Here is a 23995-nt window from a genome sequence, read left to right on the forward strand (position 1 = left end):
TAGAACTTTTTGGGCCAATTTTAAATTAGACAAACAATTTGAGACATCAAAAAATAAACAAATAAAGTGGGACGGAGGGTGTACATATTTTTTTCTGGTCCTTCTGGATGTAATAGACATTTATAAACCGGCTTACCGTCGATTGTGCTGCATTTTAAACTCAACTATCCGGTTCGTGGAAACCCATTGAACCGTTAAAACAAATACTCCAGATTCCAGAACCACATTTGTCCGGTCCGACCGGCCACGTTAATCTTTGAGAGTATGCCGAACAGTCCACCGCTAACCGCTACGTTCAACACCGTAACGTTAAACCGGGTACGGGAACAAAGATGAACCGGACTATATTTGAGGGCAATTTTTTACACTTGGGTTCCTGAACTACTGCTTTGGAAACACAGTTCGATTGCTCGAAGATTGTTTTCTCACTTCACCCAAAAGTACAAACGAAGATTGTTCTTTCACATCCCCAGGTCTCTCTCTCTCTCTCTCTCTCTCTCTCCAGATATATTTGTATGTATATTTAGCCGTGTTTTGAATGCCGTATTAGGTTCTTCTATGGTTTCATCGTGCTGCCCTAGTCTCTCTCACATTATTTTCAAATTGAAGCCGATAATAATTTAGGGTTTTGTGAATATGACTTGTGGTGATAGTTATTCTCTGTTTCCTTGTGATTTCTAGCCTTGGGAACGTAGAAGGAGAGGGTAGTTGTTGTGGATTCAGTGTCTCAAGTGAAAAGCTAATGTTATTTGTGTCTTCTGTGTTAAGGGTTTCGTGATTTGGAGTTTTTTCCTCAACTGTGTATGTAATGTGCCTAGAAAAGCCATTAGTTTTTGGGCCTGTAATCTTAAACGGTTAAATAGGAGATAGAAAACGACACTGTGGTATATAGGCCGACTGGGCGCATTTAGTAGGGCGCCATAAAACCATTTACATGGAGCAGAAATGTGTACACAAGAAAGAGAGACTACTACTGTGTTTGGAATGTCTAAAAAAACCCCGGCCTTTTTGCTTTTTTGTTGGAAAAACAAGCTAAAAAATTATAGTTCTCAGTGCAGTTGTTTGGAGTTTTTTCGTCTAGCTTTTTAAACGTCTGGTGTTCTGAGAAAGAAACGGCGGGCCAAAAGCTGGCTTTTAGAAAGTTTTTGGGATATTTTCATGGCTTTTTGGCTAAAACAGGCAAAGATGTGAGGCTTTTAATGCTGATAATGCCAAAAGGCTTACTTTTTAAGCCATCTTAAGTACAACCTAAGCTGCTAGGCATGCGAATAGCATCTCCTGAAGTAATGCTCGGATGACTGTTGGGCACTACTTTCTTTGAAAGCATTTGAAAATTTTAAACCACCTGTAAGGCATGTCCGCCCTTAACGCAATCCATTGCTGAGAGGGTCCAGAATTGTGTTTGCCCCCTCGCCTACTTGCTACTGTAGCGTTGGTGTGCTCTGACTTCCCAAGGTATCTTAATGCTTCTAATTTCAGCTGCTCTTTTGATATTTGCAATTGGGGTTGGTACTGACTGGTGTACGCCTTGATTATTGATTGCAATATAGACTAGTTATATCTATGGTCTAAAACTCAAGGCAAGCAAGTTATGTTGCAAAGTACTAAACTTTGTAACTATAATGGTGGCGAACAAGCCCGGCCTTAAATACATCTAGTTTTTCGCACTTTGTAGCGCGAAACGGTTACTCATGTTTATACCAGCTTACCAAAGTTCATCCAACCTCGGGGTGTACAAATCCTGTATGAATCAGCCGGCATGCGACGACTCGACAATATTCGAAACAATGATTGTTTCCATAGCTGATCTATTATTATTCCGAATGGATTTTGTGACGCTATCATTGCAATTCTTAAGTTTTGCCCAATAATTTTCCGGCTCTCCCACTATTTCTTTATTGTTGACATGAATTCTATACCTTTGCAGTTGTTGCAGTGTTGGATATCCCCTTTTTTGTTAGATATAGGTACTAAAATGTTATTTCTCCACTCATCCTTTATTTTAGGGGTTAATTACTTGTTGCCCCCTTTATCTATACACGTTTTTCACTTTACCCCCGCTTACTATAAAACGCAACAACCTACCCCCTTTATCTTCCAATTCCTAACACATAAGTCCTGCCGTTAACAAAAGATATGGCAGAGCCACTGCCCTTACATTCATCCATACTTAAAAACAAAACAGTTAACTAAGTTTGGCATATTCAATTACATCCAGGAGAATTCATCAAAAGATAAAGCCACAAGCCTTAGTGAACTACGTCCAACTTGTCAAGTTTCCAGCAAAATATGGCAGAACCACTGCCCTTACATTCATCCATACTTAAACAAAATAGTTAACTAAGTTTGAGATCCCAGACTAACGGAAGGCCTTATGTGTTAGGAACTGGGGGTAGGTTGTAGCATTTTATAGTAAGAGGGGGTAAAGTGAAAAACGTGTATAGATAAAGGGGGCAACAAGTAATTAACCCTTATTTTAGTGGTCATTTTGATCTTATTAATTGACGAAGACATCTCTATCTCACTGGAGCAATTCCATGTCTTAATAGGCATACCATATCCCCCAAATTCCATTCTTGATTCTCTCTAGCGCAGTTTCAATGCTTTACTTTTTCTTCTAAGTTGGAACTTCTGTCCTCCAGTTTCATAAACACTGCCATGTTTTTCTCCTCTTAATCTTTCTAAATGATACTGATCTAAAACTTTATCAAAATAACTTCTGTAGCTCTCATTAGTCTCTTTATCCTTGGCTAACATGCACAAATCTCCGTTGTTATACACTATCTAATTAGTCTTTTGTTTCCTTTCTTTGATCATATCAATTTTGTAAAGGTTCTTTCCCCATCTTTAGCATCCAATTTAGTATGAAAATCTTCAAAGGCTTTCATTGTACCATGTTTAGTTGTCCTTTTAACATAGTGGCAGCCCATTTATATATCTTAAGTTTTCATTTTATATCGAATTACCACTTTTTATAGCATTCCTTTTTCATTTTGATTGCAACTTGTACCTCGTTAGTCCACCACCAAATTTCTTTAGGTATATGACCTTTTCCATTCAAAACTGTCAGGGGGTTTCTTTCGATAGTTTTTTAATGCATCTGTCATTTTATCCCCCGTATTATTTGTCTTTTTTATCAGGCATATTGTTGTTTCCTTTTCCAAGTTTTATGTTGCTTATTTAAACACTATGCCATTGGACATTTCAATGTAGACCTTTAATATTATCTAAAACAAAAAAAATAAAATAATGGGGTGAGTGGTCCTTGCTGGAAATATAACTGCTGAATGGAGTGGGACTTTGGAAGGGTATTAGGAGAGGATTGGGTGAGTTTTCTAGAGATATTAGTGTGAAAATGGGGCAGGGAGTAGGGTGAAGTTTTGGGAGCATATTTGGTGTGGAGAAGTTAGGTTGCGAGATGCTTACCACTCTATATTTCAGTTGACAGCAGATGGAGATGCGGCGGTGGCAGACTATCTCAAGTTGAAAGGGGATATGGTGCGGTGGGATGTTACGCTTTGCAGGGAGATACAAGATTGGGAGTTGGAGGAGTTGTTGGATCTCTTTGGGTGATCATATGCAATGAGGGATGTGGGGAGAGGAGGATTTTTTGAGGTCGATCCCGGCAGCAAATGGGTCTTTCAGGTGAAAGGTTATTACCAAGTTTTGGCTGGAGAAGCAAATACTTCCTTTCCCTAGAGAGCCATGCGGGGTACTCGTATGCCAACCAAGGTCTCTTTTTTTGCTTGGTGTGCAGGTATGGATAAGATTCTTGGTATAGATAATCTTATACGGCGTCGGGGGGTAATAGTGAATCGGTGTTGCATGTGCTTGAGGGATGAAGAGTCTGCAGCGCATTTGTTTATTCATTGTCCGGATGCCAAGGAGCTTTGGAATCCTGTTCTTGTCTCGTGGGACATGTCGTGGGATTTCCTTGCGACGGTGGTGGAGCTTCTTAAAGAGTGGGTATGGGTTTAGAGTGGGTAGAAGAAGACGATAGCTTTGGATTATGATCCTGCTGTGCTTATGTGGGTCAATTTGGTGAGAGAGAAATCGCAGATGTTTTGATGGGGAGGAGAGACCACTGTTCAAGATTAAGAATCTTTTGATTTCTACTTTGTTTAGTTGGTAGTCGAGGGAGTGCAACCCTACTTGGAGTCAATTCTTTGATATGACAGATGTTTTTGGAGTATAGAGGGGTGTATAGGTCATTTTTCCTTCGACCTTTTCTTTTATTTTTCTTCACTTGGACATGGGTGGCATCCCCTTCATGCCTTTTCAATACTACTTTATTTCTTATCAATATATGTGTAATTTTTTTTTTCCATCTAATTCATAGGTTTGTCATATATTTATCGTTCAATGTGGCCTTTTACTGTTGATATCTGGTACATTCAGATCATGTTGTGATGTTTGACTCTCTCTCTCTCTCTCTCTCTCTCTCTCTCTCTCTCGGATGATCTTGCTTTTCAATGTGTTCCATGTTACACGGTCTTCTTTTCAGATTTTTACCTATTATTTGCAAATTTTCTCTATTTTTTACTGCATCAATAGTAACTTAGTGCTGCTCTCCTTATCATTTTTGGTTGTTTCTTTGTGTTTTAGGCAGTTGCTTTTAGTAGCAAAAATGGATCTTTATGCAACCAATCCTGGACCAATTGATGATTCGGTGCTGTATGATCAAGATAAGCATGTTTCATCTGCAGTCTGGGAGGGGCAGGTGCCATTTGCTAGTGGACACATTCTTTTCTTCTGTCTTCTTTCCCTCAGTACTTTTACATGGAAAATAGTTGAAAATAATCTATTTGGCATATTGACAGGAGCGCGGTGCACTAAGATGCCATGAACACACCTCAAAGCTAGATCAGTGGACCCTCACTTCCAAACAAGTTGAGTTGGTGAAAAAGGCCGGGTTTGGCTACTTGAGGTTAATACCAGCAATTAGTCTGGATAACCCTCTCATATCTGCGCTTGTTGAGAGGTGGAGAAGGGAAACTAATACTTTCCATTTCACTGTTGGGGAAATGGCAGTAACACTTGAAGATGTCGCATACTTGATTGGACTACCAATCGACGGTGAACCTGTGATAGGTGTAACATATACCACCTGTGAAGCGGTATGCCTGAAGTTTTTAGGGAAAGCACCGGACTCTGGGTACACGAGTGGTGGGATGGTGAAGCTCAGTTGGTTGAAAGAGACCTTTTTGCGTTGTCCTGAGGATGCATCAACTGAAGATATTGAGCGCCACACACGTGCATACCTTCTTTATCTTATTGGTAGCACAATATTTTCCACTACCACAGGGAACAAAGTCCCAGTAATGTACCTCCCATTGTTTGAGAATTTTGACCAAGCTGGGAAGTATGCCTGGGGTGCAGCTGCACTGTCATTCTTGTATAGAGCACTTGGCAATGCCTCTCTTAAAGCTCAGAGCACCATTAGCGGTTGTCTAACTTTGCTACAGGTTATTTAAAACTGCTTTTACTTCTTTCAGAAACTCTGTTGGTGGGAGAGGGGAGTAGGCCCGTGGGGCCTATCAGCCTAGCTAGGTTGACCATCGGATCAGACTATAAATCCAAGGGTACCAGATATTCTATGTTAGGTTGGACCGTTGGAGTTTTTGCAGTCAGGATTAAATATCCATTGGATATGAAATCCCACAAAATCATGGGAAATAAAGTACCTTGGGGGAAGTGGTATTAATAATTCCATCACTATTAAAAAGATGTGATTATGTATTGTAGAGGATTAAATTTCTTTTCACTATTAGTCTTGTCAAACAAATGGAGCCTTAGGGTTTTTCGGGCCTGCATCAATTAATGATCTACTAACTGAAAAATTATTAGTTCAAATGCTGCTATGATTAGTTGTTTGTTGATTGTCTTTTGTAGTGTTGGAGTTACTATCACCTGAATGTTGGTCGACCAAAGCTTAATCATGATCCTATGCATGAATGTTTTCCGTTTGTACTTAGATGGAAAGGTAAACAGTCTGGTCCAACATCAAACCGCGATGTCGCCTTTTACCGTAAAGCATTGGACACCTTAAAGCCATCTGATGTAAGCTTCGGTGCGCTTAAATTATATTCACCTTTGCAACAAGTAAAACGGTATTAATATTCTTCTCTATACAGGTTGAATGGTGTCCTTACACAGATATTAATCAGAATGTTATACCAGAAGAAATTAAACGGAATCTAAACCTTGGGAGGTCAAAGACTATGTTGATTTGTTTTGACAAAGCAGAAAGACACCTCCCTGATCGTTGCCTTAGGCAATACGGAATGCACCAACCGATACCGGAAGACGTGCTCCGTTGGGAGAGGAAGAGCCGTGGAGTTGATGGGGGGATAGACTTGTCAGGAAAAATGGAATCAGAGCTTAGTGAATGGTCCGATCGCCGCCTTCATATTGTGGAGGGTGATGAAGATGTTGATGATAGTGAATACATGCAGTGGTACTTGGGAATTACTAGGAAGTTGGTGGGAAGGCCTATACCTATCTCGTCTGAGTTTCAAAGAATGGTAAACTTTTGCTTGGATCTGTTAAGTGCTACTACCTCCTTTCATATTCTTGGTCCTGGTTGGGAATTCCAACTTTTAAAGGGGACATTACTGCTATTTCTAATGGATAGAGTTGGAAAGTTACTAACTTTACAAAGCTTTTGCAATGTTGGGACCTCCCACGAAAGGACCAAGAATATGGTACAGATGTAGAACATGCTAAGTCATTGCAATTATAATTTCACTTTCAAACACTACCTTGTTTTATCATGCTTCAGTTTTTTCTCCGCTCACTACTATAATTTACCACTGGCAGAATGCCGCATTGAGGGACATTGCTCATTTAGCAGATACGCTTCCTACGCATGGGATGGATGAGCAACAGATATATTCAGTCACAAGGATCAGGTATATTGTGCATGAATGTCTGAGGGACCAGGTTGGAAGTTCCACAATAATGGTCAACTCAGAAAATGAACTTGTGAAAAGGGTAAGGGGAAAGCAAAGGGTAAGAAGGAAAGGTGCGGGAAAACGTAAGCGGAAGGATGATTCAGAGCAATGTAATGTGGCTGAAGAGGATGCTCAGTCCCAGTTATGTGTCACAGCCGTTGTACTTGATGCTGTTGCAGTTGACCAATCGGGGCTTTGTAATGTGGGTGATGAAGTTGAGAATTCACAGCTACGCATTCCAGCCACCGATGGTGATGATGAACGACTATGTGATGATCCTGCTAGCGTGGTCGATGACTCTCAGCTTTGTCAAATGGCCAGTGAGGTTGATGACTCTCACTTTCGGCATTCAGCTGATGAAGTTGATCCCATCAAAAAGTGTAATTCACAACCGTCTCATGCAGCTATTGAGTTGGTTCCACAGCCTTCTCTTGAAACTAGCAATGGAGTTGCTCAGCAGAGTGATTGCAGTGTTCTAGTTTAGAGTATGGAGACAATCATTCAATTTTGTAGATGTTATTCTTTCAGGTTTGTGCAAGAGGTTTGTCCTTGTCGCCCATTTGATCATCTTAAGCTCCATTTTTTTTGACAAAAAAAGTTCATTAAATATGTGCTTTTTCCTTTCGATGTCCAACTTTTGGTTGACGCATGAAACATGACTCTGCAAGAGAAATTCATCTTCCTTTTGTTTTCTGCATTTGGTTTACACATGGAAAATATTTTTGTACCCAGTGACGGTAGAGATGGAGCCCATTAGTCGAGCATTAGTCTCGAGTCATTAACCGATGAGAATACATAGCTTGCAATAGTTGAGGCTGCAATGTGCATCTAAGCACTAAGATCATCAATCCAGCGCTCTGGAGCCCTTACTAGATTGCTATGTCGTATGTTTACAAACCATCTTCAGGAATTTATTTTAGTAAAGAATGTTTTAACCTAACTTTTGTGCAACCAAACATTGGGATGTGCGGAAAACATTTTCTTGGAAAAGTATCTAATGTTGAAACAAAGAGAGCCTTAATGATCTTTTGCTATGCTGTAGGTTGAATCTAATTTATATTTCTGTTTTCTCAATACAGGCTGTCTCGGCTGTGGCGCATATTCCTAGCCAAGTGTAGTGCAGCCAAGTGTAGTGCAGATTAGGAGGAGTGATTAGAGACCAAAGCTCCATTGCCCCGTGCCCTGAGGGCTTTGAATTATTAGCCAGCTGATTTTGAGCAAGTTAGTGAGCTTTGTTCAATTGTCCTTATAACTGTTTGCCATATATTAACCCATTTCAAGTGTCTCTGTATTTCTTTATGGTTTGTCTTACTACTTCACATAGATGCTTTTGAAATCATATATGCATGTGGCTTCACTAAATCATTGAACTGCTGCCATTTCAACTTTAATTTTTTTTCACAGGGGAATGTTTATTGATTGATAGCACAGTGGACCTGTTTGGTTAGGTTTATGACTTTATTTTGGAATTGCAGAAATCCCACGCATGGCATTGGCAAAGAACTACTTATCCATTCTGATGCCTACTTTGTAGATGCTATTATGCCGATTTTTCAATCATTTAACACATTGAGAAAATTATCCGTAAATTTTATGGTCTTACTTGAAGATTTGCTAAGCACTTGAAATGGTAGTTTTAGAACAGCTTTCTGTTACTTTAATGGTAGTAGTTTTAGAATGGCTTTTCTCGTTCTTCCTTGGTATGATTGCAAAGCATCATCTAAGAGTATTAATTTATATGTCTGAGTTCCATGATTTCCTTTCTACCTCTCTACTTGGTTTCTCCTTCGTTTTTTCCCAAACTTTGAATTTTGGTTTGCCCATCTTGTCTTATCTGTCTATTGATGCTTACATTTCACCCCAGCATTTGTTGTCTCATTGGACCTTTGCTTAGATTTTGCTGACTTGCTCTAAATTCTTTCTGTATTTTTGAAGCTTTTCTGTTGTTGATTTTCTTCTTTCGAAATTTATATCTTCATTTGGTTGTTGTTGCTGCTGCTGTTGCAGAGAAAAAATATGAATTCTTCCATACATTGTGTCACTTTTATACCTTACTTCCCTGATAACATAAGTCCTGATATGATTGAAATTCTGCAAGTTTTCCTTGGTGGTGGCGTTCGATGTATATTTGGTCTCTGTTTGTGCACAAGAACGAGCTTTTATACTCACTCAGCCATGCCTTTTGCTAGGACAATTGTAATTATTGAATTACTATTCCTGTAAGATCCTTTAGAGGATTTTGTTGTTTGTGATCGTCAAGAGTGTTGATGTCTTTTATAATGATTCAAGTGAGTTTGTTCATTCTGGGGGGTTAAATTTGTCGTGGCACATGTATGTTCCAAAGAGAGCGTGTCCCAGGTATCTTTTTGGATGTACTTAGTTTTAAACGCGCACAGTGTGTCTGCGAAGTCATGGAGACTTGTTCCGTGTTTTTGCACATACCTTCACTGAGAATTCATGTTGTTCGTGGTACTTGCACTTAACTCAAGTGGTAGTACCCCTTAGATTATAACAATAGGTTTCAGGTTTGAATAAAGCACGCTAACATATGGGCAGAATCAGGAATTTCAGTTAAGTGCCGAAGCTTGAGACTTGGAGTTTTCCCGGTTTGGTTTGGGCTTCTAACGATGTTTTTTTTAAAAAAAAAAAATTAAACTTTTTGCTACTAACTAACTTGTATATGTTTCCTTTATTTTTAGTTCAAGGAAGTGATTTTAGCACTTAGAAATTTGCATTTTACCCTCTCAGATGGGAGTGAGTGTAAACTGCACAAACTAGAGTGTTCAAATCATTTCTTGTGTAATATGATGCTCAATTTACTTTAGGGGTTGTCAATGCAATACATTAGTGATAGTTTGATACTTATTATTATTTGTTGCATATACGAGTATATTCCTCAAAAAATTGGGGGTGGCCATAACACCTTGTCTAAGGTTGGTACACCTTGTCTAAGGTTGGTTGGAGCCGTTCGTGAACTGTTCAAAACTCAAGTAAAAAAATTGACTTTGAGATTAGTCATTTTGGTATCAACAAGTGGACTTGCTAACCCATCCAAACAAAACAACTTGGCTTTCTTCATTCGTTTTCATGTCGTTTCACCTTTCCGTTTTCCTTTTCCCTCCATAAATTCAAGATCCAAACTTAATGTCAATAAGATGCACCCTGTGACAAGTGATTTCTATACTTGGTCGTAAAAGTAAAATTGTCACCTAAAATAATGCATTACTACTAGTAGTTAGTATGATATAAAGTGCATTCACAGTAGAATTGTAAAGACCCGGTATTTTTAATAAATAATAATAATTTCCAAAACAAAATTAATATTTTGCTCGTAATTTTATTTAATGCAAAAAAATTATTTATATCGTCACGCCAATTTTATTTCCATAATCGATTGTGCACGCACGTATCCAACGAGTAATTTTCCTAATGTGTGCATGAGTTGCACCGGATCATTTTTTTTCTAATCCAAACCAATACTCCACAAGCACCTCACCTCCTTCTCCCCAGCCGAAACCCACCTTCTCCCCCTGCAAAAATTCAGACTCCCCCACCATACCTCCTATCCCATCCAACACATCATTGCCCAAGAGTTGTTAACCTCCCTCCAAAAATCCAAACCCATTTTATATCCCACTTTCCATTTCTTTTTCCCAGCCTTCTTCCATTTCGGCAGAGAGAGAAGGCAGCCCGAACTCCTCCATCAACCCGTTCATCACCACCGGAGCACCTCCACCATCTTCAGCCGTATACACCGTAACCACCCACCACCACCGAACTCCTCCACTACCGCCAAGCTCACCACCAAAATCATCTCCATTTCTGTCCCAAATGGCCGTGAGACCTGCCCCGTTGTCGTGCGTTCGATCCGACGAGCTCCATTGCCGTTCCGAGCTCCAACCCGCCGCCGTCTCTTCCCGAACCCCGTTTTGCCGGACGAGAGGTAGTCCGAACTCACCTCCCTAAATATATATTATGTTTCGTATTGATTGTTTCATGTTTCGGTATGATAATAATCAAACCCACCGTTGTCGGTCGAGCCGGCCGAGATCCTCTGTTTTTCCGAAATGAAACAGTAACTCGGGAAAACTTGGTTGAAAAATTAGTTGTAATAATTACAGTTCAGTCCCTCATGATTGAAGAGCTTACAAATCTATTTCGTGAGTAGTTAAAGTTAATATTAAGCCCCAAAGTTAATTAATTTTCGATTCCGACACTGCCGGCCGAACCGATCGAAACCCACTGTTTTTCCCAAAAATGGTAGCCACTGGATTTGAAAAATTCTCAGAATATTTACAGTTTAGTCCCTCAAGTTAGATTAGTTTATAAATCTAACCCTTGAAAATTTAAGACTAAGATTATAAGTCCCGAGGTGATTAAGAGTAAATCGTAGACTTTAGTTTCAAAAAAAGAAAAGAGACAATAAAAGGAGTAACTTAATTTACATCGCAAGGTTAAATAGTTTTAGCATGTTAGTATGTTTAGTTGGATCACTGAATCGCATGATTAAATTAAACGTATGATAAATTAATATGTGTTTAGCTTTATTGCATGATTTGTTATTATCGCGAATTTAATTGTTGTTAGTCTGTGAGCATGTTTCGAAAAATGTTGAACTGTGAAATATTGTTATATTGATAGTTTGGACAAATAGGTTCCTGGGTTGGTTGCGATGTGCGGACTTATCATCTTAAACGTTGAAATAGGGTTAACTGAAAATGGAATAAAGTGAGAGGCTGTGATTGTGACTCCGGACAAGGAATCCGGGGATTGAATTGTGATTCCGGACAAGGAATCCGGGGATTAAATTGTTGGAGGTTGATTGGTGGTGATTTGTTGAAAGCGTTGATTTACGAACCCTGAGTACGACATGGTGGTGATCGGCTCTCGGATGTTTGGGACGGGACATAAGGGTGGTATTGTGCTTGTGTCACAACCCGGACTTGAATGTGCTCGCGTGCGCATCCGGTGAAGTTTTATCCGAACTTATGGTCGCGGATGGGATACCGGGTATATAACTTAGGTATTTTTCATCCGGATCTGGAAAAGGGGAGTCGGACCACACCAGTGCCTTACGCCAGAGGTTATGGGTAGGAACGGATCTGTGGATAAGATCCGAGATTTCACTTAGGTTAAAGAATAGTGATGAAATAATGGATTTGTTATCTTCTAATGTTATTCTTATTGCATTGATGGTATTTTTATTGCATTCCTATTATATATCTTGTTGCTTGTAAGTTATGGGTTCGGGTGGGTTTTGGCTACTGAGCGTCATTGCTCACGGTACTATGTTGCCCTGGTAACTCGAATGCCAGGTAGCGAAGACGGAGCAGAAGTGTCGTACGATTCGATCGAGTTCAATCCTATTGTGAAAGAAGCTGAAAACTTTGGTTTCCGTGCGCATAGTCACTCTGATTAATTTAACTCGACTTTATTTTGGAAGCTTCTAAGTTTATTTGAAAATTGTAATATGTTGATTTATTCAAAACGATTGTAATATAATGACATATGCTTTTAAACTAGTGACGTAGTAAATTTATAAATTTCTTTTGTGAAAATAATCTTTTAAATATTTTTTTAATGTCTTTGAATTTTCGGGGCGTTACAAGAATAAGTAAAAGTGAATAATCAAAACATGATACATTAGATTTTGATTATCTATTTAAAGGTTGCTAAAATTAACCATATAAAGTCTCATATTGGTTATTTTTTGCTCATAATCAAAATCAATGGGCCTATTGGTTTCTTTTCTGAGTTTCCTCCAAATTTTCCCCCTTTATTTCAAGAATATTTTTTGAAAAACTAGTTTTTCAAAAAATAGTTTGAAAAACTAATTTTTCAAAAATAGTTTATGTTAAAAACAGTTTTTAATAATAAAAATATGTTTTTGGAAAAAAACAGTTTATTAAACAGTTTTCGGAAGGAGGAAAAAACAACTTAAGTTAAAAATAGTTATATAAAAAAATAGGTTATGAAGAAAATTTTGTGTAAAAAAAAAACAGTTTTTATAAAAAAAAGTTCATAAAAACAGTTTTTATAAAAAAAAGTTCATAAAAACAGTTTTTTTTTTAAATAGTTTTTTAGAATTATTTTTTTGAAAATATTGTTAAGAGAGAGAAGGTTTTTGTGTAATGATTAATGTACTTGATTGAGAAAATGTGAGAATCACTAAATTTGGTTATTGGCAAAAGGTTATTAGTTTTGGGCGTTGCTATTCACAGCCCTTTATTTTCTTCCACAACCCACTACATTTCGGTAAATGGTTGTTGAAAATCATACATAACATTTCGGTAAATAGCTGTTGAAAATAAGATTATATTTCAGTAACTACATGTCGAAAATATGTTCAACTTTCGGTAAACAACTGCCGAACATACATTTTCGGTAAATAGCTGTTGAAAAAAATATTATATTTCGGTAATTAGATGTTGAAAATATATCTCAATTTCGGTAACTAACTGTCGAGTATAATTGGAAATTTTTAACGGGCTATGAGAGAAAATAAAAGGCTGCGAATAGCAGCGCCCTTAGTTTTGATTATTCAAAGACCAAAATTTAATGAGTTGCTAAAAGATTGTTAAGTTTAGTTATTACAATGTAAGTACTTTCTTGAGCAAACATTACTAAATTTAACAACTTTTTAATTTTGTTTATACACCGTTGATGCTCAACTTATTTTAACTTTTCAACCTCAAGAACTGGAGATGACAATCTCGTCTGAAAAGGTTATATACTAACGGAACTGATCCGCATGAAGCAGGTTTACTCTATGTTTTTTACTGCAAACTTGGTTTAGAGCATCCACAGTAGTATAATCAAAACTAAAATGTTGATAAGATTAGCAATATTTGCTCAAAAAAGAGCTCACAGTGGAATAATCAAACTTAACAACATCTTAGCAACTCATCAAATTTTGGCTATTGGATAATCAAAACTAGCAACTTTTTGCCAATAATCAAATTTAGTTATCCTCATATTTCCTCAATCAAGTACACCATCATTACACAAAAATATTCTCTCTTTCATTTTCAACATATTTCTAAGAAAAATACTTGTAAAAAAAGTTTTAATTTTTTTTGCAAAAACTGTTTTTTTTTTTTGGGAAAACTATATTTTTTTTTGCAAAAACTGTTTTAAATTTTTTTTTTCAAAAACTATTTTTTTATTGAAAAACTTTTTTTTAACTTTTTCTGGAAAACTTTATTTTTTTAAATCAAAGTTTTCAAAAAACTATTTTCTCTTTTTCTAATAACATGTTTTTATTAGTTTGAAACCTATTTTTAAAAAATTATTTTCTATGTTCACAATTTTTAGATTTTTATAAATTGAAAATGTGATGCGGCAAGTTTTGGTTATTCAAATTTGATTGTACCATTGCGGACCTTTACATTGCTAACCTTAGCAACCCTTTAAATACATAACCAAAAAATGATGTAGCAATTTTTAATTATTGACTTTTGGTTATTCCACTGATGCTCGTTTGGGTTCAATTTCAGTTTTACAGTAACTTTTTTGTTTTTTTGTTTTTTTTTTTTGTTTTTGTTTCAGTTTTAACTTTTCGAGTCAGTTTCGTGATCGAAATTGTCGATATGAACCGGCTGGTAAATCAGATCACAACCGTTCAAACTTTATCGCTAACCAGTAGCTGTAATTCGTTTACAGTACACCCCAGTGGAGTAGCTGCTTGTAGGAAGACTGAGATGAGAGACTAACGTAAGGCCAGGCCGCTCTGTTGTACTAATGCTCCATTTGTACACATCCGTTTGTCCCAATTGAAAAATCCATAAGTCTGTTTACACAGACTTTTTCTACACAGATCGCGCACAAATCATTATGTGGGGTCTACTTTGGGTACCATACAAACGATTCGATTTGTTCATTTGATGTAAAATATTTTTTTCAAAGGACCCCGCAAACAATCAGCTCAATTCAATACCTATAGATACTTGATCCAATAATCTAATTTTTCATTATCCTGAAATCTAAATGAAAAGTTAGACGATTAGATCGAACATCAACAGGTATCGGATTAAGCTGATTTTTTCATGGAGGCCCTTGAAAAATATTTTGCATTTAATGAACGGATTGGATCATTTTTGTGAGACCCAGAGTGGGCCCCACACAATGCTCTTTGTGCAATCTGTGTGGAAAAGTCTGTGTGGCTAGCACTGCTGTTGAAAAATTGTAGTACTAATTTATTTAGGAATCATTATCTTCAAGTCTTTTTTTAAATCGGTGAAAGTCACTCTTATTATTTTTATTATTTGTAGTTAGTGAAATTTGAATTCCAATTAAATGCATGAGAGAACATGATGTATATGGCTGAGCTACAACTCCAATAAAATTATAGTCTTCTACAACATCATCACTACTCTACATTTTATTGTGGCTAGTAAGTAATTTAAAGGATAAAAACGTAAATTCGTGGACTTTTACACATTACCAATAAGCTGGGAAAATTTCTCGGGACAACGAAAAATTAGGGGTGTACACGGTCCGGATTGGTCTGGTTCTTTAGAAAACCAGTAACCGAACTATTTCAAACGGTTCTAGAAAATTAAAAATCAAGAACCTAACCAATATATGCATGGAACCTAACCAAAACCAAAACGCAAGACTGATCTGGTTTTGGTTCAGTTCCGGTTCTATCCAATAAGCATCCAAACACTTATTCACAAAATATAAACTCATAAAATTAAAGAAATAATCTACTGTAATAAGAAAGGAAGAAAGAAAATAAAAACTTTCCTAACGAATGAGATTTCATTTCTAAACAAATTAAGTTTAACAAGTAAAATATTAACCTACGAAATTCAAATACATATTTAATTACATACATATGTATTTCTATATTTATCTTAGTTTAAATGGTCCGATTCGGTTCTAACCACGGTTCATTAATTGAGAACCAGTAACCGAACCAAAATTAACGGTTCTTATTTTTTTGGAATCATAACATGACTGTAGAACCGCAGAACCGGACCAAATACGACGATTTGGTTCGAATAGGACCAGTTTTACGATTCGGGCGATTTTCTTAAACACCCTTGCGAAAAATTGTGAAAAGTGATCAGCAAATGCAATCTCAGGGAGTATTTTTCTTGCAAAATTTGAATTACCTTTTTCCCGAAATCTTAACTAAAGATATTTTTGTACAATCTATGAATATTTTCAAAGAAGGCTTAATTATCCATCCTCAAATCTCATCCAACTTAAGTATTCATCCTCCATTTTTTGAACAATTATGATTTCATCCCTGCTTTTTTTTTTATACCAGAAAATGAGACCAAAACATAATCTTTCCAATCCCGTCCCACGATTTCCGTTCAATTCCTAAAATTATGGATCCCAAAAATTCGGGTGAGATTATATATAAGTAAGCATCTCTCTCTCTCTCTCTCTCTCTCTCTCTCTCTCTCTCCAAAGTCCTCCATTCGTCCTCCATAAACAACTGCCGCCATTCACACGTCCTCCGGTGAGCGGCGATCCACTAGTCGTCCGACGTCTTCCGCTCTATCGCCGCCGTTTCCCTCCTCCCTCTCGCCGATCAATCATCCTCCGTCGTCATCAATGAAGCCGACGGAAATCTCCCTTCGGTACCGTTGCTGTCGACCGATTCCCTCCTCCCTTTCGCCAATCAATCATCTTCTATCGTCAATGAAGTTTAACGGAGAAGTGGGCGTTATCGTTGTTGCCGAAGCAAATCTTCAAGATGTAATGATTTGAAGTTTTTTTTTTTGTTTATATGGTTTGGGTATTCATGGTTTATTAACCATGAATCGGCGATTGAATATTCATGTTTTTTTTCTCGTCTTGTTCGTTGATTTTTTATTTATTTATGGCTTGTTTGGGTATTCTTACCATGATTATTAATGAAGGTTTCCATGACGATACACAGATTGAATGGTTTTTTGTTTATTTGAATCATTTACCATGAAATATTTGTTCGAATCATGGGATATTAATCATGTCCACGTAATAATCGTCATGGTAATTTAACCATGTAATGTCATGGTAATTTAACCATGTAACGGTTTGAATGTCATGTTATACATTTTTTTACGGTAATTTAGCCATGTTCCATGTAATAAGATCAATGAAAAATATGACTTTTTATTATCTGGTTGGCCAACTCGAAGAATGAAGAAAAAATGCAAATATGTGATCAACTTATCATGTTATATTCCTAAAAACAAGTAATCAATCATATTGAAATTTACCAAATCCCATTGAATTAGAAAAATAATCCAATCTAATCCCACTAAATTGGGAAAAGAATCAAATCCAATCCCACTAAATTAGGAAAGCAATATAACATTGAATTAAGAAAATAATCCAATCTAATCCCACTAAATTGAGAAAACAATCAAATCCAATCCCACTAAATTAGGAAAGCAATATAACATAATATATGTATATCATAGTGAAAAGGATAAGAAAGGCAATTCACACACTAAAATGATGAAAATATAAGTATGAAAAAAGGGCGAAATGAATTCTTACATGACATGGATAAAGATGATGAATATTTAAATATTCCTATTTTCAAATGATACTGATTGCATAAGCGGATCAAAAAAATATTGTATAACAATAAATACATGAATACCTACTTTAATGAATACAATATTACTTAGGGCTTTGCTTATTTCTAAATTATCGAGTTCGAAACCTCTAAGATACTATTAATTCCTTTGAGGCAAGCCGGTCTTTTTTTTAGTTTTAATTAGAATCCCTATAAGTAGTTGGTGTGGTGCGCGTAAAGTAGCCCGAATACTTGCGCTATCAAAGAAAATGAATAAAATACTGAAACTGTTGAAATGGCGAAAAGTTAGGGATTAGTAATGAGTTTAAATTCATCCGGACAGAGGCGATTTTCTGCTAGCACCTCCCGTGGGCCTCCTTTGCTCATTTTTTTAGTAATCCAAACCATGCATATTGTAGGGCTTGTAAAATAATATATCCATGCAAAAAATCAGCTTGTCCGGACATTGATAGGTATGTCAAAAGTTGAGTTCTAGAAGAAAAAATGGACGGTTTGGATCTATCAACTATTTTTTAAGTTAAACTGTCCACAGCCGTTTATTTTTTCGTCTAAAAATTCAACTTTTGACATACCTATCGATATCCAGACAAGCTGATTTTTTGCATAGTTACATTATTTTATAAGCTCTACCAAATGCACGGTTTGAATTACCCAAAAAAAATGTGTGAAGAGAGCCCACTGGGGGTGGCGGAAAACCACCATTTTCCGGCTTATCAGGACAAAATTTACACTCATTAGTAATTATTTCTTTTCTTTAATGAAATTCATATATGGGATTTCTTTCTTTCCCTATGATATTCGCTCAGCAGTCGCGTCCTCATCTGCCAACTCTCTCTAGATTCCCTGTCGTCGCTGTCGAGTAGGAGTAGTATTTAATCAAGTTTTCTAGTGTGCAATGCACGCCCGACCAACCACAACACTACCCATTCTCAGTGGCTCTGATTCTTTAGACACCCCATTCTACGCCCTCCCATAGAAGGGCCCTAATCCCATCTGGGTCTTCTTCTTTTTTCAATTCCAATCGGGTTAAAGCATAAATCGACCAGGGTAAGATTCTTGGTTTTCTTTCAAGTATTGGGTACTTTTTGTACGAGGTTAAAGTGTATCCCATCTAATTGACCTGCTGACTTCTTTTTTATAATTTATTGATAGAAATGAGAATGGGATTTTATTTTGGAATCTCCATTTGATAAAACACTGCTACTGGCATCATTTTAAATGAACTGCGAATTCTGGGTTGATGCGGTTTGCTGATTTCGTTTGTGTTCTTTCTTATATTTATGAACTTCGAGCATTTTTCCACTTGGGTTCATAAGTTTGGACATAAAAGATAGATCTTGATATTGGAATTGGTCTTATATTTATGAACTCCGAGCGTTTTTCGACTTGGGTTTCTGAGTTTGGTCATAAAAGAGAGATCTTGATATTGGAATAGGGATCCTTGGACTGTCCAGGATAGTTGAAAATGAAAGGAAATGGGAATTTAAATTCTGTGCTCCATTTTCTTTGAAATTTGGTAGTTTCCATCTCAGATGCATAATTATTCTCGGTTTGTTGTTAATCCAGTTGTGTGTAAGTCAAGATGTGCCTAATGGTGCACTTTTATGTAAGATTGATGATTCGAAAATAAACTGACTGCTGTTCAAAAAAAAAAAAAAAAAACTGACTGAATTGCTTTTGATTGTATGCACTGTGCAGTTCTTTTAAGTGGAAAGCCGGGTCTAGTCTCTTCATGATTGTATTCTATTTTTATTTATTCTACCTCAAGTACTCTATGGTTCCTCTGACTAGCAAGTCTGAGATTCTAAGTAAACTCCAGCAATCGTGACAAGGATTCTAGACATTGTGCTGATGGACATGCATAAAAAGTATCAAGAGTGATTCAAATTATTATGTGACGTATACTCTTAAAACCATTTAATGGTTCGTCGTAGTAAATCCACAAAGCACCGGCCACACACACAATTGGCACTAGAGAACTCTCTTGATTGCACATGTGGTTTGAATAACCAATTGGATTGAAAATTGTTCTCAATGTAATTTCCTGCACCCTTAGCCGATGGTGCAAATAAAACGAGTATTGATCATCTTGTCGATAATTCTTTCATGTGCCCCAACTTTGCATTCAACCATATATCTGCTGTACTTAACCCTGCAAAATTCAGCCAGAGAATGAAGATTGAATATATTTCAAGATTACCATAATGTCGGTGTAACTTTGAAAAGGTAACATGAGATGCTTTCAAAAGTTGTATTATATGTTTAAGTTCCATCAGTATAGAGGAAACACAGCCAATATGGGGACGCGAAACCTAAGTGTGCATACCAACACAGTTTCTTAAGGCCGTTTAAAAATATAACACAGTTTCTTTAGGCTAGGTCAAGTGGTCAACATGTCCTCCATTGCTTCAAATCATCTGTTGGATTACTGGTACTGGGTAATCTTCCGTTGGAGATATGCTTTTCTCACATAATTGGGTCGGACCCCTTTTGCTTTGGTGATTGTCAAAGAGTTATCTAACTTACAGAAGGGTGTGGGTGTGGGTGTGGGGTGGGGTGGGAATCATGTCCTTTTTTGGAACTTACTCACTGTAATTGTTGTATATGAGGGCATGAGAACAACAAATCAGCTACTCCTTATAGTGCCAGGTCTATTCGATATCCCAACATAAACATTAAAATTCCTTGAACTGCAGATGTGGAGCCATTTTCATTATTTTATAGCTTTCGGCATAAGGCCTTTTTAGAAATTACTTGGATTTGGCAACGTTATGACCAACATTGAAAACAAAAATTGTTCTCGTTTCTGTGGCTTGGGTTGATGGCATGACTGACAGACCTCTTGCCATTCAGAGTAGCATGTATTGGGGCATGGGGGCTTGAGGTTCATCAGCATGTCCATAATATTGTGATTATACTCCCAAGGGCTAGTTGGACAAAGCTTTGTTGAATTGAGTTGGGTAGACTGTTGTTCCTCTTTGGACTTGTTGTTTTGGCAGCATAACTGTGTTTCGTTTACCCTGATTTATACATCCTTTGTTAAACATGGTATCATTTGAGGGAGGAGGGTTCGGCTCTAACATAAGCATATTGCTTTGTTCTTCTTAATGGTTTCTGCAAGACATATGAAGCCTGGGTAGGGGTTCCCTATTGCAGGCCCCACTTTTTGATGTTTTTCTTGGAACAAACCAAACATGATGACTTTTCTTTGACCATTCATATTTTTTCAGCAACATCCAATTGGGTAACTTGTTTGAGCTAAATCATGTTTGTATATCAAATGTGCAGATGGGGGACGTAGCCAAGGACCTTCTTTCAGGGACTGTTGGTGGGGCAGCACAGTTAATTGTTGGACACCCCTTTGATACCATCAAGGTGAAACTCCAAAGCCAACCTACTCCACTCCCAGGCCAACCTCCCAAATTCTTGGGCGCGATGGATGCTGTCAGACAAACAATAGCATCAGAAGGCCCAAGGGGTTTGTACAAAGGTATGGGGGCCCCACTGGCCACCGTAGCGGCCTTCAATGCTCTCCTCTTTACTGTGAGAGGACAAATGGAAGCTTTATTGCGATCGGAACCTGGTATGCCACTTACAATCAACCAGCAGGTCATTTGTGGGGCTGGGGCTGGAGTTGCTGTCTCTTTTCTGGCTTGCCCCACGGAATTGATCAAGTGCAGGTCTGTTTTACTGCACTCTATAATTTTTGTCTTTCGAAAAATCGATCAACAATGAAATGTTGTGCAAAATGCCATGGAATGTTGTTCTTGAAATCATGAGTTGGTTTGATGGGTCTTTGTTTCTTAAATTGATAGGATCCATCACCCAGTATAAGTTCAAGCTCTGGATAGCTTTATGTATTGGCGTTACACACTTTCTCTTCTTCTTTTTTTTGCTAAGAAAATGCTATGCGAAATAACAAAAGTTACGCCAAGTTCTTGCTCACATGAGTTGTGCCATTGTATCATATCCTAGTGCGTCTCCCTTCAAATGAAACCAAAAATTTGTTACTGCAGGACACTTCTATGAGGAAGAAGAGTTTGTAAGTTCGTCAGTTCATATAATATTATCCTTATATTTCCGAGTTCGTTTCTTATTTGGCACTAAAAGCCAAATTTCCCTTGTTTTTGGAAGTCTTCCCTTGCTGCACCATTGAGACTACCAAATTCGATTGTGCTGAGTGCATTATTCTTTTAACGTGAATTTCTCATAGGGATTGATTCCTTTGCCATTTGAAAAGCTTACAGATATTTCTGGTCAATTACTTTGTGCTTTTCTTACTTTTTTTTTTTCATTTGCTTTGTGTTTTGATAAACTTAAAAAAAAAAAAAAAATTGCACATCTTTGGTTCCTGCGGAAGTGGATTTGAATTTCCCTTGTTGATGAAACTCTCTCCAGTGATTTCCAAGTTCAAAACTATTCTATTTACCCAAAAAAAAGAAGTTCAAAACTATTCTTTTTCATCTACTTCACGAATTTTGGATTGGTCATTATGCTGTTAGGATAGGAAGCCCTTTAAGATTTACCCATGAACTGCTGATAATCCAAATGTGAAGCGAAACAGGTTGCAAGCACAGAGTGCTCTAGCTGATTCGGGTTCAGCTGCTGTGACGGTGAAGTACGGAGGACCAATGGACGTAGCCAAACACGTCCTCCGATCAGAAGGCGGCATCAGAGGTCTCTTCAAGGGCTTAATTCCCACTATGGCGCGAGAAGTACCAGGAAATGCCGCAATGTTTGGCGTCTATGAAGGCCTGAAGAAGTATCTTGCTGGAGGGAAAGATACTTCTGAATTGGGAAGAGGTTCCCTAATTGTTGCCGGAGGTTTGGCTGGAGCTTCCTTCTGGGTCTCTGTCTACCCAACTGATGTCGTCAAGAGTGTGATTCAAGTTGATGATTACAAAAATCCAAAGTTCTCTGGTTCAGTTGATGCTTTTAGAAAGATTTTGGCGTCAGAGGGAGTTAAGGGTCTTTACAAGGGGTTTGGGCCTGCTATGGCTAGGAGCGTTCCGGCAAATGCGGCTTGCTTCTTGGCCTATGAAGTAACAAGGTCTAGTTTAGGATGATAACTACTCCATTAATTTATTGTTCTTGTGTTCTTTATAAGTTTGGCAAAGGCCAAAGCAATTGCTACAGTTGTGAACTTTACCTTGATTTGATTCACTTGTCCTCAAAAGAGATCTTTGTTTCCCAATATTGAATCATATTCAGTTAGGTTTCATGTTCGTCAAGATTCTGAAGAATTCTTTTTTGGGCCATAAGAAACTTTCGTTCACTATCCACAAGGAACACCCAAAAGCGTTTTTGTTTTTTGTGCTAAAGCATATTTGTTAAGGCACTTCAAGAAGTTATTGCCTACTTATGATATCTTGCCAATAAAAGGGGCACAAAATGCTTGCCAAATATCAGCTTTGATGGAGGTATGTACATGTAAAGGCTGGTATACCAATTCAGGGGACCTACTATGACTCTGTTATTAGAGATGAGGAAAAGTGTATAGGGTGTTAATGAACCCTTACACATATACCTTTATTTATATTACTCTGGAGAGTTACACATACATAAGATAGACGATGTGGGACAAACCCACTTTCTCTAATAAACACTTCTAACACTCCCTCTCAAGCTGGAGAATAGATATCACAAATTCCCAGCTTGTTACATAAAAATTCTAAACGAGGTTTAAATAGTGATTTGGTAAAAACATCTGCTATCTGAGCACCTGTGGACACAAAAGGCATAGCCAACACACCAGCATCAACCTTCTCTCGAACGATATGACAATCTACCTCAATATGTTTGGTTCTCTCATGAAACACAGGGTTCGAAGCGATATGTATTGCCGCCTGATTGTCACAATACATAGGAATGGGTAACTGCACCCGAAATCCCAGCTCCTCAAGAAATGATCTCAACCAAACAACTTCACATGTAGTATGAGCCATGGCACGATACTCTGCTTCTGCACTAGACCTTGCAACAACAGTCTGTTTCTTACTTTTCCAAGTAACTAAGTTGCCACCAACAAATGTACAGTAACCAGTTGTTGAACGTCTATCAGAAGGTGACCCTGCCCAATCTGCATCAGTAAATGCCTCAACACGCAAATGACCATTGGAACGGTAAAATAAACCACGTCCAGGATGAGCCTTAAGATACTTCACAATACGAATACAAGCTTCCCAATGTGGAAGACGAGGAGCAGACATAAACTGACTCACCATACTAACAGCAAATGAGATATCAGGACGTGTATTGGTAAGATAATTTAACTTACCAACCAAGCGACGATATTGGTCTGGATGAGGAAATTCCTCCCCCTGATCAACGCAAAGTTTGACATTAGGATCCATTGGAGTCTCCACAGGTTTGGCTCCCAGCAAACCTGTCTCCTCTAGAATATCCAACACATATTTCCTCTGGGACAAACTAATCCCATCCTTTGACCTTGCTACCTCAATACCCAAGAAATATCGTAGCTTACCCAGGTCTTTAG

At 37.6% G+C, this 23995-nt stretch overlaps 2 protein-coding genes across 4 annotated transcripts; both read left to right on the top strand.

Annotated features, from left to right (window-relative positions):
• Nucleotides 1-316: 316 nt before the first annotated feature.
• Nucleotides 317-8315, top strand: LOC131329939 (protein MAIN-LIKE 2-like). 3 transcript variants are annotated; one of them, XR_009200894.1, is made up of 7 exons: nt 317-473; nt 4606-4720; nt 4821-5465; nt 5893-6060; nt 6135-6524; nt 6820-7494; nt 8033-8315. XR_009200894.1 is itself a non-coding variant. In XM_058363375.1 (7 exons), exons 2-6 carry the CDS (start codon nt 4628-4630, stop codon nt 7435-7437), a joined length of 1914 nt encoding a protein of 637 aa, XP_058219358.1. In that variant the 5' UTR covers nt 317-473; nt 4606-4627; the 3' UTR covers nt 7438-7481; nt 8033-8315. The 3 variants fall into 3 exon arrangements, 2 of the variants coding, with proteins under 2 accessions (XP_058219358.1, XP_058219359.1); XM_058363375.1 differs by having other exon boundaries at nt 6820-7481; XM_058363376.1 differs by lacking the exon at nt 317-473 and adding an exon at nt 560-1455 and having other exon boundaries at nt 6820-7481.
• Nucleotides 8316-18276: 9961 nt separating this feature from the next.
• LOC131329956 (mitochondrial carnitine/acylcarnitine carrier-like protein) lies at nt 18277-22724 on the top strand. Its single transcript, XM_058363403.1, has 3 exons — nt 18277-18546; nt 20788-21179; nt 22064-22724. Exons 2-3 carry the CDS (start codon nt 20788-20790, stop codon nt 22563-22565), a joined length of 894 nt encoding a protein of 297 aa, XP_058219386.1. The 5' UTR covers nt 18277-18546; the 3' UTR covers nt 22566-22724.
• The last annotated feature ends 1271 nt before the right edge of the window (nt 22725-23995 follow it).

Source organism: Rhododendron vialii, chromosome 6a (genome assembly GCF_030253575.1).
Source record: "Rhododendron vialii isolate Sample 1 chromosome 6a, ASM3025357v1".
NCBI classification, from domain to species: domain Eukaryota; kingdom Viridiplantae; phylum Streptophyta; class Magnoliopsida; order Ericales; family Ericaceae; genus Rhododendron; species Rhododendron vialii.